The 15,836-nt window shown below is 43.2% G+C and overlaps 1 protein-coding gene across 1 annotated transcript; it reads right to left on the bottom strand.

Moving 5' to 3' along the window:
- Window positions 1-1,031: 1,031 nt before the first annotated feature.
- On the bottom strand, window positions 1,032-10,947 carry LOC108892243 (myosin light chain kinase, smooth muscle-like; the record flags this gene model as incomplete). The annotated part of the gene is made up of 12 exons (XM_051067924.1): window positions 10,381-10,947; window positions 9,678-9,840; window positions 6,953-7,160; window positions 6,160-6,205; window positions 5,614-5,779; window positions 5,164-5,329; window positions 5,032-5,053; window positions 3,049-3,253; window positions 2,389-2,465; window positions 1,796-1,896; window positions 1,237-1,446; window positions 1,032-1,157 (listed from the first exon to the last, which is right to left on the bottom strand). Coding segments are annotated over exons 1-12 (1,525 nt in total), but the record flags the coding sequence as incomplete, so codon positions are not given.
- Window positions 10,948-15,836: the final 4,889 nt, after the last annotated feature.

Genomic DNA, 15,836 nt, shown 5'->3' with positions numbered 1-15,836 from the left:
TCATGTGAATGCAACAATGGCTAAAACTCTTGGGAGTAAACAGCTGTTAATGCTAATGTTAGCTAGGTAGTCAAAGCAAAAACATATACATAGCACCTTTAATATTATGGCAGATCAGTGTAAAGTTCACTTACATGTGAAGTGTTTTTACTGAAAATCAGGAGCGGCGTTAACGAGAACAAAGGTGTGAATCAGAGAATAAAAAGTTATTTTCTGAATGTTTCACGGCGGTTACGTTCTAAACTACAAATAAAACACAACACCACCTCCACACAACCTCCTCAGGATGGTGCCACGCAACCGGTTTGAATGAATGCAACCTGAGTTCAGGCATGCCCCTTGTAAAAACAGACACACAGCCCTGCAGCTCTTTAAACGTCCATGACACCAACAGAGAGCGATGTAACCTGGTCACTATGTTTTTATAGTCCTGCCCTTTCACCCCACACTGTGATTGGCTGGGAACTACACACCATGGCCCAAAGGTTGATACCCTGAAACTTCCTGAACAGCAACATAAGACAAAAATCTGAAATGTAGGTAGAGGACAGAGTCCCTGCAGATAAATACACCAACACACACACTTCTACTGGGTCGTACCTGACGACTTAGAGGAATTATTTTGTATGTTTTCTTGGGGGAAAATCCTGCTTTTTAACCCTTTATATGACAAGTTTCAAACATGTTTACAGTCTCCAGATAGAAGAGAGTTCAGTGTGTGAAGCTCCACATCAGCTGGTTCTCTCAGCTTGTCTCTGCATGATGTATCAATAAAGTTATGTTACTGTAAATAAAGCAGAGGGTTCAAATAAATTTCCCTCAGTTTGTTTTTTTTTTCCTCTCTGGTGTTTCATGACGGTCAGGATGGACAGGAAGCATCAGAGTCTGTGCTGCCCCCGTCTGGACGTTTCAGTCCAACACTTTTCTCATCTATTTCATTTATAAATGATCCTAATTTTAATTACAGCTGTGATGAGACATGAATAAATAAATGCAGCAGCAGGAAGTAAAGGTTAAATAAAGTCACTGACCGTTGATCAGCCAGCGGACTGTTGGGGCAGGTTTTCCCTCCACAGAGACCTGAAGGCTGAAGACCTGACCTTCTGTTACTGAGCAGTCCTGCAGCCTGCTGACGAAGGCTGGGGGTCGGGACACACCTGAGGGAGAGAGGGGAGCAGACAGATGGATGGATGGTTAGATAAAGATGGGACAGACAGACAGATAGACAGGTCTTACCGTGGACACTGAGCGCCCATGTTCTGGACTCGACCGTCAGTCCGTCGGCTGTGGTCAGCTGACACCGGTATGTCCCCTGGTCCAGCTGTCTCACTCTCTCCATGGAGAAGGTGAGACGGGTCCCGTCCTTTCTCTGCTGCAGACCTGGTCCCATCCTCACTGGTCGGTCGTCCTTTAGCCAGGTAACCATGGCGACGGCAACGGACGAGACTGAGAGCAGGCGAGAGTTCAGGATGTTTCACTTCAGGGTGAAGTGTAAAGTCGACCTCTACAGGCTGAAAATGGTCATTACACCTGATGATGGTGGTTTTTCCTTTGATTTGTCGTTCGAATAGTTTCCATTATTACTGGATATGTTGTAAGTTTGAATACTGATGTTCTGATTGTGTGTAGGATCCTGTCCTTTGAGTGTATTAAACACCTGAACAACTGAACAGCATGAGCACTTTCAACAGTAACTGATTTTTATCTTAATCTAACTTACATTAGTTCAGAGTGTCCTGTTCATAGGCTGATCGGCAGCTTTAACATATCATTTCAGATTTAAGGATTTATTTACCTTGGCAGGTGAATGTCACCTGTCCTCCCTCTGTGGCCTCCTGGTCCAGAGGAACGGCCTCGAACCGCAAGTTGGGCCCCGACACCGACCTCCTGACAGCTCTGAAACACAGCACATAGCTGAACAGCTCAGACACGTTTGCATTATCAGGGACGAATGATGTGTATTTCCAGCTCGCTTACCATGATTCACAGTTCAAAACGAGAATTACCACATTCACAAGAACATGAGGTCACTGTGATCTCAAACTTTGACCTTTGACCACCAAATTCTAATCAGTTCGTCTTTAATTCCAAGTTTTTTAATTAAAAGTAACTTGTACCAAATTTATAGAAGCTCCCTCATGTTGTTGTTGAAATGGACAACCCGAAAACATATTTTAAAAAAGACTGTTCAATATAACAGCTGCTATAACGCTATGCTAACATTAGTTAGTGAGCTAACTAGTTTTAGCTTCATCATTGTGTACACATTGTATTTGATTTTTGGTTTAAATCATTAGTTACCATTCATTAACTAGTGATATTAGTTAGCTAACTTAACAACAGCTAACATTAGCTTTGTGTTTAAAGAGGTCTGATTTGTTTCTGTACCTGCTGCTGTCTGAAACAGCTGATGACTGCTGGACTGATCCGGTCTGGACTGGACCAGGACTGAGGACTGACAGGACCTGCAGACAGACAGAAAACAACTTCAGAAATGCATCCAGTCAAATGTGGATTGAGGGTTTTGTCTCAGAATGACAAAAAAAAAGTTGTTTAATGCATTTTAACATTAGCACTGAAATGACCACATTATCGATTTAACATAGCATTTAAACACTGGAGCAGATATAAGTAAACATGTTTGACATTACCATTGATCTTGATTGATTAGCAGGGTGAGGAAGATGTTTCAGATGAACTTGTTGTTGATGAAGTAACGTTACCATCCTGGTTTTAGGGAAGAGTTAAAAATACATTCTATATGTTTTTAAATGTCTGTATTTGATGTTTAAAAGGCAGTATGAGTGTAGGTAAACACTGTCTATGGGGAAAAATTGGGAGGACTTTTATATGAAACAACTCCAATGTCACAACTCTATTGTGTTTGATTTATTGTGTATGTTTACTAAATTAATTCATCTGTGTCACAGTCTCAGCAGTTTGACAGCAGGTTTCCTTGTTACTGGTTTAATTTGTTTGTTGGTTTAACTCGCTGCATGGCTGTGGAGAACAGATGACACATAACATTATCATAATATTTATCATTACTGTAGCTGGAGCAGCTGCAGTTCTTCTCTCAGCCACTGGGGGGAGCTGTTTGGAAGGGCTGCTTCTCGAGGAGGCTGCCTGTCCAGACTGAGGGAGGGGGCTCTGCTGCTGCTGCTGCTTCTCCCTGAGTCTGGGCTGCCCTGCCTCGGTGCTGGGATCAGCTCTTTCCACCATCCTGGTCTGTGTGGTCTCAGGAGGATCAGTCCTGCAGGAGGAGGCATCAGTATCAGAAACCTTCCTTTCATTTAAATGTAGACCAAAATGTTTGTTGTCGTCTTTGCTGTTGATCCAGTGCTCACATGTTTGTGGGACAGCCTTAACGCTTGGTCATATTTCTGTTTTTTGGCAGGAAGAAAAAGCAGCTCTAACCCTCCGATGGATCTCTGATGTCCATCCAGAAAAAAGCTCAGAGAAATCAGAGGCTGCAGAACTCCATTCAGAATCCTCCCGTTTTTAATTTCCCTTCAGTATCACAGTGATCCAGTGAGAGTTGTCTGAACATCCATGATACACTGACACCTGGAGCTGATCACAGAGAGTTCTGCTGCTGTTAAAGGGACAGTTTGACTAAATGTGAATATTCCTATTAGTAAAGACCGTCTTTATATCCAAAGCTTGTTTTAAGGAGTTCGATAAAAACCTAATGGAATAAAACTGCCGGGGGGGGGCGTCCACATCTGATTTCCAGAGGAGACAAACATGGAAAAGTCTGAGCTCCACTGCCTCTGAATCTGAGTCTGCAGGAAGTCCTGGTCCTAACAGGCACAGTGTAGGACCCTGCCCTTCACAAACAGGCCTTTACCTCAGAGCTGGTCCAGACAGACTGGGTCAAAGATTTTCTTTTATCCAGACAGTCCCCCTACCCAGCCCCCCAGACTCACTGTGTTCATTCATTCAGACTCACTGAGCTTCATATCTCAGATTTATGATGTCTCACCCTCCATCTTAAATCAACATGGGAGGACGATCCTAATGAAAAATCTCACGTTAAATCTGGAAATCATCCACTGAAACGTGTCAGACAGTTTAATCCAGGTTAAAATATTTCTGTCTGGATCAGGCTCTGATCAACTTTAGCCAGAACTGAATCCAACCTGTTGGCGGTGTAACTGATATGGAAGTATTAAAAAAACAATAAGAGTTTTTAACCTCTTCTGACAAAAAAACGTTTTTACAGACTGATCAGATTTTCTTTGTATTCAGGTCATTTAGTGACTCTGGTATTTTTGAACCTCTGTCTTATTTTCCAAGTGTTTAGGTGTAAATGATTGATAGGGACAAAAATCTCTGGAATCAGTGCAGAACTGATGAATCGTCCACGTCAAAGTCTGTCCACTAAAGTTGTTGTTTCTTCCACTGACAGACTCAGACTGTTATTCTAAGTGTCTGACAACATTATGGATAGGATTCCTACAGAGACAGAGCTTTTTTATTAAAGAGGAAGATCCTTTTAGTTTAACCAGTAACATCTCTATATATCACTACCAGACTCCATTGATGAAAACAGGGATTTTACTGAGCAGAACTAGAATACCACTGCCTTGATCTCTTAGTTAGTCTGTGTTACTGTGTGGTACTTTTACTCCAGTAAAGTATCTGATTACTTCTTCCACCACTGAAAGTCACACAGTAACACAGACACACTAACAGATGGAGGCAGTGGTATTCCAGCAGCTGCTGTGTTCTGCTCAGTAAAATTCATGTTTTTGTCAAAGAAGTCTGGTAGTGATTGACAGTACACTTTTCTTAATCAGACTATTAATTTAATTAATATGTATTGTATTTCAATCAGAACAGAAAAATACAAATATTCTAAAAAGTCTGAATTAATGAAATTTTAAATATTTGTTATTGACTGTGTGGTTCAGAGTTTGTCTCTCAGTGTATAAAGACACATTTAGCTGCATTTAAACACTGTAAAACATCTGTACAGTCACTCAGTTTACCTCAGACATCATGGGGTAGGTAAACGAAAGAACTCACCTGGAGGAGTCATCAGGAGCACCTGAGGAGGCGAAACAGCAGGAGAAACATTAACTCCTCTGTCATTTATTATCAGACAACTTTCAGATAAAGCGATGGAAGAAGATCCCGACCTCTGATCCGTCAACTCACCCTGGATGTGGAGCTCGGCAGTGGCGGTGGCTGTACCAGCGGCGTTGGTGACCGAACACGTGTAACTTCCGCCATCGTCCATGCACACTTCCTTTATCTCCAGGAAATGAAGGCCAGAGCGCTCGTACATACTGACTCGCCCACAGGACTGGACCTCGGTGCCCCCCTTAGACAAACAGAAACATAGTTTCCAGGACAGAGTTTTAAGCATCAGTGCGTAGAATCTTTTATTTCCACGCAGACTTATAGACATTTATTTGCAGTTCAGAGATATTATATCCTCAGGAAGTGTGGGTTACATTAAATCATGTTTCATGTCAGTGAGTTGTGATTTGACTGAGTTGTAACTCTCTGAATAAGAGCGATTTTTGAGTTTTTTAATTATTGTTTATGTGCTGTTCAACAGGATAAACTGATGACTTCCTGTTTTCTGAGTTAAGCTCCTCCCACCTTATACCATGTGACCCGGGGCTGTGGACGTCCCGTTGTCTTGGCGGAGAACTTCCCACTCTGTCCCAGCTTGGCGAACACTCGGCTCGGTTTTGTGATGAACTTTGGCGGACTCTCGCCCCAAATACTGGGCCTGTTCTCCACCGCTGGGACCGCAGGCCGACACCTGGAATCATGGGAAACGCGACAGTCACTCAGAGGAAACTACTCCCCTGGTTATGGGAATGAAAACACAGGACTGGCTCTTTAAACTGCTGATTTCCCTCCTCAGAGAAAAGAGGTCACGTCCTGACACGTGCTCCAGTTTTATTATGAAAATAACTGAGAGCAACAACAGTGTATATCTGCTAATGTGATCAGGGCAGGAGCATCAACTGGGGGAAGGGGGGCCAGTGAGACAGATTTAAGGATCCTCGATCATCCTCATGACTGTTTTAAAGAGCAGGAGGTCTCCTCCCCCAACACACTGACGAGGAGTTACGACTCTTCGATCTGTCTGGGTTTCTATTCAGCACAGAGGACAGGTACAGGACAAGAGGAGCTCACCCTGTTTTCACCGAGGACCGGAGGCCATATTTCTTCCCAGAATCCTCTGCAGGTGGAAAAACATGAGAGCATTAGAGAAGCAGCAGAGCAGTTTCCATCTTAATCCAAACAAGATTTCAGCAGAAGGCAACTTCATTTGGACAGAACTGTTCAACAACACATCAGAGACAAGAAAGTGGCAACAGACAACTTTCCCCCACCACAACAGTCGCTGGCATGGACGAATAAAAACTGTTAATGACAGATTTGACTGATGATTTCAGGATAAGGTTCAGGAGGTAGCTGATGATGTTTGAGCAGGGGATTAGCTCAGTAAATGTGAGTTTGTTTAACCACAGGTGTGGGGCACTAAGGTCCATTACATCCCAGGAGTCAGTAATATTCACTGTGGAGGGCTTGATCCAGTTTGGTGGCTCATGTGAGTCCAGTTTACTGACAGTAAAAACCTGCCCACCAGCTCAGCCTGGATGTGTTTAACAAAGAGGAAGTTCCTGTGGAGCTGTTTACGATGCCGTTAAGTTCAGATGCAAACACACAGTAGGTTTAATGGGGAAAATCACTGAGGTCATGTTTGGAAAAACTGCAGCATTAATGGTGGTGTTAAAATTACCGGAAATATTTTACAGTGTAAAACTAACTACCCTGTTAGAAGTAAATGTATTGTTGGGAGTACTATGGTTAGAAGTAGAGGTATTGTTGGAAGTAGTACTGTTAGAAGCAGTAGTGTTAGAAGTAGAAGTGTAGCTTTAGCAGTAGTATCTGTCACTGTGTTAGTACCACGGCTATTCGTTACCTTCCAGAAGGATCTCCACGGTAACCTGTCGACTGCCCGCCTGATTGGTGGCCTGACAGGTATATCGTCCCAGGTCATCCTCTGTGACTCCGCCCACCACCAGACTGAAGGTGCCACGTCCACCTTGCTCCACAACACGGCGCTCTCCACCAATCACAGCCCTCCCCTCTCTGTACCATGTGACCTGAGGCTCAGGATGACCACGCACCTGAAAGACACAGCACAGGTGTTTGATTAGTAGTGGACTAACCCCTGTTCGGGGTCAGAGGTCTCAGGGTTCAGTGTATTACGTCCCAGCTCAGACTCAGTCATAATAATTCTTTCATAACAACCATGACATGAAGGGTCCAATCACAGCACCTGAAACAATCATGTGTCTTCTTATTTATACAGGAACTACTACAGTAACGTACAGTAAGTGTTTCAGTGCAGGCACAGGTTAGAGGTCTTCATGGGTTCAAATGAATGTCTGAACTCACAAAGACCCAGAAATGCATTACCTGAATCTGAACCGGACTGAAAGCTTGTCCCTAATCAATTGTTATGACCCTGGGTCATAATTTGTATTTGTGCGAGGGGTGAAGGTAGAAAGTGATAAGTTCAACAGCTTCTGTTACATCAACCTACAGTTCAACTGTGATTCTCCAGAAAGTTGGAAACTGACAACCTTTGTGTTTTTTCTGTTTAAGCTCTGTCTGCGTTGATGTCATCATCACCACTGTCCAAATGATGACCACTGACCTTCTTCTTCTTGGAGAAGAGGTAGTAGTCTGAGGGGCCAGATCAGGTGTTCAGGGAGGCTGTCCTACATTTGGAGGATGACTGCATGAAGGTCGATGTTGTCCATGGTCGAGTCTTCTTGGATCCACTCTGGTATTATCCATAGTGTTAAACAGACCCGGGACTCATGGTAATAGAACAAAACCCGACCTGCACCTGTTCATGTTCATGGGTCAGGTGGATCCATGGAGACCTTCTTCCTGTCCAGGGTCAGGTCATGGTTACAGCAGGCTGGGTATTTCAGACATCCCTGTTTTCAGCTCCTTCTGGTTCTCCAGTGAGTTCTGGGTCTACCCCAGGGTCTCCTTCCAGTTGGCCAAGTCCAGAGGGACTAAACACATGCCCAAACCACCTCAACTGACTGGAGGGTACTGGGGCATCCCCCTGGAGCCTTGGGGCAATGGGGTCAGGTGCTTTGTCTACCAAGCAGCAGGAAAAGGCAGAGTCATCTGACTCTAAAAACTCCACTGACAAACTAAGTTCCATCAGTGGCCTTAATAACCCCACAGAGGTCAAACACCTCGGACTCCCCACCAGCCAGTCAGAACTGAGGAAGACTCGTGGACGAGAGGTGAAATGTCAAGTATCTACAGCCAAAGAACAGCTGAACTTAGACGACTTTAACGATGATCTGATCTTTGATGTGGACAGGAGCTGAGAGTCGGACTTCCCCTCAGCTCAGGTTTAACAAACTCAGAGTTCTCATCGAGTCGGACTCGGATCTTCCAGTCGAGCGAGACAGAAACAAAACAGAGTGAGGGTCATGTCAGCGCTGGAGAAATGTGAAATATGTTGAGTGTTTCAGGAAAAAAGCCTGAAACTCACTGCATCTGCTCTCAGCGTGTGTGTGTGTGTGTACATGTCTTACTATGTTTGTGTGGACACATTTCATCAATGTGTAGAGTCCTATCAACCTTCAAAGAGTCGTCTGAGGGCTCAGACCTGGTTCCATGGTTCAGGTCAGAATCAGGTTTAGGTCAAGTTTAAGGTTTAGGGGGTCATGGAACGGATTATGTCAACGAGGGTCCTCACAACTATAGAAAGAGCAGCATGTTGTGTGTGTGTGTGCAGCATGTGGCGGACAGATGTTTTGACTGCTTGATGACTTTAAGCTCGACTCCCATGAGGCCTTGCAGAGCCATCAGCCTCCCTGCTTCAGCTACGACGGTGCATTCAGGCGCTGTGGGATCATAAATATATAACGCTCTTCTCGCCAGCAAGTGGAGCCTGACTCAGAGACGTGTTGCCTTCAGGTCAAACTGTGAAATAAAAGTTTGTGTTTTCAGACTAATAGTGTGAGAATTGTTATTTGGTTTTTAACGGGTTAAAACTGTGAAACCAGAATAAAACACACATCAAAGACATAATACAACAATGAAAAACAGAACAATGAACAATGTGTGTGTGTGTCTGTGTGTGTGTTTGTGGTTGACTGCTTCACATCAGGATGCAGTCAGTCACAAGACTGAAGAAATGTTAATCCCTCTCTTCACATCCTCCTCAGTAAATGTCTGGATTCGATCTCGTTGATCTTTTAAGTCCATCCACTAAAGTTCTTGTTTTTGTCTCTGACAGACTTAGATTGTTATTCTCAATGTCTGAAAACATGATGAGAGGATTCCTACAGAGACAGAGGTTATTATTAAAGAGGAAGATCCAGAAACATCTCTATATATCACTACTAGACTCCATTGACAAAAACAGGGATTTTACTGAGCAGAAGCTGGATGGAGTTACTTGTTTGTCTGTGTGACTGTGTGGTACTTTTACTTCAGTAAAGTATCTGATTACTTCTTCCAGCACTAAAAGTCACACAGTAACACAGACACACTAACAGATGGAGGCAGTGGTATTCCAGCAGCTCCTGGTTAAATCCCTGTTTTTGTTAATGGAGTCTGGTAGTGATATATCATGATAACCATTCCTAAAACAGAGCGTCCCCCACCTTCCCCTCCAGTCGGGCGTCTCCCCCCAGGGTGACCCGGGCATTGCGAGGAGGGAGGACAAAGGCTGGGGGTTCGCTGCCGTGGGAACTGCATCCTGGAGACAGGCCGGTTACCTTGGAGACAGGGGAGGAGGCTGAAGCCAAGCGGACGTCACTCATCCTGCTGTCAGGAAGAAACAAAGACTGATATTAAAATGACACTCAGCTGAAGTCACGTGAAGAAATGAGTCAGTTATTTATTAGTAAAATGTTAAACAGATGATTTTTAAACATCACTGACATAAAAACAACTGATTTAAAAGTGATGATCTTCAGACATGAAGACAAAAATACCATGTGTGTTTGAACACGCCAACATGTGACTGTCTGCATGTCTGACCTGATCAGGACGAAACACAGACTCTGCCAGAGTCAAGATTATTTTCACCTTCTGATGCTCAGTTTAGTTTTCAGAGGTGAGTTTAGTTTAGTTGTGGTTTTATTTCAGGCTCAACTTTCATTTACTGGAACGACCTACAGTTTCCATGATGCTTTGGGGTAAACAGTGTGAGCTAAAACCCGATCAGTGTTCTATATCAATATCAATTCATATTGAAAGTCTGAACCAGGCTTCATGCTTTTGTTTTGCTTTTGTTTCGTGTTGTAGTTTTCTGAGCAAACTAAAGAACGTCGCCTGAAAAATCTGCGACCTGTCGTCACCTACCTGAGCTGTGTCTCTCTGTGCTCTGATTGGTTCATAGACGGCACGTTGTCAGTTCAAATAACTTGAATGTTTCAGCAATTTTATTCTTTTTTTTTTCAAGTTGACTTTTGATCAGAGTTAAATATTTCATCTCCTCGTTTTCTCCCTCGGCTCAGTTTTGCTTCACTTCCTGTTGTTTTTCTTCTTCTGTTTTTAAATGTTTGATGAGCCTCAACTTCCTGTAACTGGTCTGAATCATCTAAGAACTGTTTTCACTCTGCAAATGAACCGATCCATGGTTCAGTTTGATCCACACCGAGACCACTTCTTTAGGTTGGACCAGATTTTAGTCCTTTGGTGAAGACCATGGTCCAAGGAACCTTTCACACCTGAAAGTTAGAATGGGGAGGATTGTGAATGAAGTTCTGCAGCTTCAGTTTCCTCCGGTTTCTCAGTGGATTTCTGGAGCTTCAGGACACTGAGTGACACTTATATTACCACACAGATGGACTGTGTCCCTGTCACTGAGCATGCTCGGTGTGAACTCTCAGTCAGCCATCAGTGATTCCAGACTCAGAGTCCACGTTGTGTTTAATCGGTGTTTTCAGAGCAAACAGCAGCAGTCTGCTGTCACACGTCAACTATGCTGCTCACTCACTCACTGCTGCCTTACATGGCTGTGAACCTGCTCCACACGCTGCACCCTCCCTGTTATAAAACACAACTTTTTATCTCAAACTCAACCTTTGCTTCCTATTACGTCCACATTAGTGTTTCTGTCGCTCATGGTTTGATTGTTTCCAGACACATTTCTCACAGACGTCGCAGCAGACCCCGCACACAACCACGTCAAATACCTCCACCACACTTTACATCAGCCGGTCGATACCGTGTGATCCAAATATAAACGGCCAAAATGTCTGATGGAAAATAAATAGTCAATATGTTGCCAAGACAACTTAAGATAATGCTGATATTTTTGGGCTTGAGCCTCATTTTCTAATGTGTTCGGGAATAAATGGTTGATGGAGACAAAAACCTTTGGAATCGTTCAAGAAAAGTGTACTCTCATTTACCACCAGACTCCATTGACAAAAACAGGGATTTAACCAGGAGCTGCTGGAATACCACTGCCTCCATCTGTTAGTGTGTCTGTGTTACTGTGTAGTGAAACAAGTAATCAGATACTTTACTGAAGTAAAAGTACCACACAGTAACACAGAGGTAATTCAATTCAATTTTTATTTATATAGCGCCATATCACAACAACAGTCATCTCAAGGCACTTTTCATATAGAGCAGGTCTAGACCGTACTCTTTAAAACAGGTATTTACAGAGAGAGTGGTACATATAGAGATAGTGATAATGTTCCTGGTTAAACTAAAAGGATCTTTCTCTTTAATAAAAAGCTCTGTCTCTGTTGGTGATGGCTTGGTTCCCTGTTCTGCACTGATTCCAGATATTTTTTCTTTTACACCCAAAAACATCAGTAAATAAGACCCAGGTTCACAAGTACTAGAGTCCTTCCTTTTAAAATATAAACGTATATTATTGTAAAGGTCTGACATGGGACTGCTGACGTTCAGGTAAACTGAAATGCTGTTTACACTCTCAGGTGAAATAAAATGTTCCCAGTGCGACTGAGACAGAAAACAAGCAGAGGTGAGTTTCCCAGCAGAGAGCCACTGATAGAAGATCAATAAAAGCCTGGGCTGACAGCACACAGATACCAGGCCGCTGACACAGTCTGATGTGAATGTTTCCAGTCAGCAGCTTCAGTCAGTATCAGCCAAAACACAACAGAGAGAGAGAGAGAGAGACAGAGGTCAGTGAAGCTCTCTCACCCGTTAACAGAGCTGATTCTCACTGTTTCCTGCTGTTCTCACTCTGACAGAAACGTTATCCAGGAAACGTTCAGGAAACGTCACATCTGCTGCCTGTGGAGACTCTCTGCACCATGAATCAAACACTGATCATGATTCTGGTTTCGAACATTTAAATGAACACAGTGTTTTAAATGATCCACTCACAGAAAACTCTGCTTCATCAAATCAAACACTTCCTAACCCAACAGCCAGCGACAGACGCTAAAACTAAAACCGAATGTCTGCAGCCGACAGTGAAGAGACAAAGTTAAACAACAACAACTGACCTGTGTTGGATGAAGGGATAACAACGCTAACATTACCTCACTGAGCGTCTACTCATCCATTAACAGCTGACCGCTGTCTCCAGCTCCCAGAGACAGACTGAGACGATCTGCAGTCGAGGTTTGAGTGACAGCAGCTCTGATGGTTTATCCTCCTGAGACTCTGAGTCCTCATACAAGGACGTTACAGCAAGTCTCAGAGGAACAAAACCTGATCAGGGTTCCTGGTTGAAACGTGTTGCTTTCTGCTCAGTAACATCTGTTGGTCATTCACAGTTTGGAGTCTGGACGAAGGAAAACGTTCAACAATCAGGAGGATTTTAGAGGAGCTGCTGAAATAAACTGTCTTCTACACTGATGACTTTATTGTTAAACAGTAAAATAAACCCACTGTCTCCTGGTTTAGTTTTCACACTGATCCCAGACAGCAGAAGAAATTAAACACGGAGACAGAATCACAGACATTACTCATTTTATTTTATCTTTATCCTTTATTTAGTTTTATTCACATTATTGTATTTTATTTGTCTGTTTACTATTATTTATCTTAACCATTTTTTTTACAGTTTTAACTGAATCATTGTTATTGTTGCTTTTATAGTTTTAAAATTCAATTCCTTTGTTTTTAACTTGTGCAACTTTGTAACTAATGCATTGGATTAATAATTTGCTCTGTCTCACTATCAGCTCATCAGTGCATGAACGTTTCTATACAACTAAAGTTTGATTGACTGAAATTCAAGGTTCATTTTATGAAAACAACATAGACTTGGTTTCCAGGAGAGGAACTGTCAGTTACAGTTACCCATCTGCTGATCTGTGATCAGATCAAACAGCAGAGGTAAGTCACAGAGGATTTCCCAGCATGCTCCAGGGCTCATCTTCAGGCTGCATCTTTAATCTGAGGAGATTCCTTCACGTCAGTCGAGCGTTTCACAAACATCCTTTACGACTGAACCCTGGAGACCTGACGCAGTTTCCCATAATCCTCCACTGCAGTCAGCCTCTTTAAAGGACCAGTCTGTGGTTTCTACACAGTGAAGACTAATCACTGCTGAAAGAACGCAGCCTCACTTCAGCTCAACATAAAATAATGAGGCAATAAATCCACCTTAAAACCCACTGACCCAGCATCTGACCTCAGACCAGGTTTTTGTTGGTCAGGTACTTTGTGCTGCCTCAGATTTTCAGTGAATCTGACCACACCTTATTTTAATGTCTAACACACCCATGATCACTCAGACTGTACAAACTGCTCCTCATCAAGCTGTTTTAAAGCCGTTTCCTTCTGTTAACCACACTAACTCCTGCAGGTTATGTTTACAACCCAACCCTGACTGTTTCCTGCCCCCCCCCCATCCCCACCCATCCGTCTTCTGGCTACACCACGCCAACATTTCACCAGGCTGATTCTGATCTTATCGTTTGTTCCGGTACTTTGAGTCCGAAACCATCCACCAAATCTGAGACAGTCAACATTTCTAACTCATCAGTCCTGATTTCTGCAGAGGAGACATCCGGAGGAATCCAGAGCAGAGGGAGGGACCACCCAGCGTTATAGTGGTGTTCCTAACAAAGTGATCACTGTATAGAAACTGAGCCACAACATTAAACCTCTGACAGGTGAAGTGAATGACACTGATCATCTGGGTACAGTCCAGTGTTCTGCTGGGAAACCTCGGCTCCTCCACCCACCTAAACATTGTTGCAGACCAAGCACCCCAATGGCACCACAGGGTTAGGGTTAGGGCTAACCCTAACCCCTAACCCTAAGCCTAACCCCATAACCCTAACCACAAAAACACACAAGAGACCAAAGTGTTGACCTGGTCTCCAAACTCCCCAGATCCCAATCTGATCCAGCACCTATGGGATTGATCCAGAAGAAGCCAGATCCATGCACTGCAACAGGAACAGAAACCAATCCAACACAAGCTTCACTCTGAGGTCAGGTTCAGACCAGGTGTAGCTCACCCTGGGAAAACCTGACCCTGTCCTTCAGCTGAATGAGTCTGTGATGTTTAACTAGTCTCACAGCTCATAATAACCATGTGAATGATACAAGCACGCAGAACAGTATCTGCTCCTTTGATTGGTTCCCTCGTCCCAGAGTCAGTGTGTTTCTGGTTAAATGTCTGAAATAATTTCTGTGGTTTTAACACAAGCTCAAGACATTTTCAGGTTTTATTCTCCAACATAAAATGGGTCAGTAAATCCCCCACTCCTGATGTTTGAAGTTTTTATGTGTCTTAAAAAAGGCGGTTGCTAACGAGTGTCTAAATGAGACTACAGAGGTTGTCGGGGACGTTAACATGAAAACCCATCTACTCACCAGTCCACCTTTACAGCCTCGTTGTGTTTCTACTCACGCTCTTTCAAACTCTCACTAACTTTCTAAGAAGAAAGGCTTTTGTAGAAGAGCTCAGAGCTAAATGAAATGACCAGTTGGAAGCTTAGTGGTGGAGACGTTGACGTCATGTGACCGTGGTGTAGTTGGTTTATAGCCTAACATTAGCTTCTTACTTCAAACATCAGAACAGTGGTGTTCATCTGTGAAATTAACTTCAGGGTTGGACTACAGATATACATCATCCCTGCTCCACTCTTTTGGTTTGGAGTCACTGGATATCTTAACACTGAAGCTGCTAGAAAAAGTCCAATTATCTCCTATTCAAAGACTGATATTTATAAATGAATTTCACATTTCAATCAGTACAGGTGGGCTACCGGAGAAATTTTGTGTACTTTTCAGTACATATGGACAAGGCAGCAGGAAGGTGTTGAAAATAACATTACAGCGCAAAAACATGGGTTAGAAGCTACAAACTATAAGCAAGTCAACGATCAGTTGTGTGGTTGCTGCCTTCATGAAACGTTTTTTTTTCCAAGCTGATCATGAGTAGGCACATTTTTTGAAGTTCCTGCATTTCCAAATTTACCGCAGCATAAACTTCGTCGCCTCGTCGCTATATTGCCGTAAACCACATAGTGTATGCGCAAGGGAAAAAGAAGGAAACGACCGATGCAGGCGTTTGAAGTGTCGTTTGAAAGAGCTAATTTAGAAACAGGTTCCTGCAAAATTTCATGCCTGCACACAAACTCAGATAAATCTGGACACAGTTTACTGCACAACAAGTCCTTTCATTACTGATACTTTCACTACACGCTGCAGAAAACACTTCTGTACTTTTACTACATTAAGAGTTTGAAAACAGCACATAAAGTTTATTATTATTCAGGTGTTTTTACTCAGGTCATAGATCTGAGTAAACAACATATTCCAGCTCCAGTTTACCTCAAACATCTGGAAACCTTGAGACCAAACCT

This window comes from Lates calcarifer, unplaced genomic scaffold, assembly GCF_001640805.2.
Source record: "Lates calcarifer isolate ASB-BC8 unplaced genomic scaffold, TLL_Latcal_v3 _unitig_2135_quiver_1070, whole genome shotgun sequence".
NCBI classification, from domain to species: domain Eukaryota; kingdom Metazoa; phylum Chordata; class Actinopteri; family Centropomidae; genus Lates; species Lates calcarifer.
The sequence above is the reverse complement of the archived record's forward strand: the minus strand, read 5'-3'. Positions and strand labels throughout refer to the sequence as shown.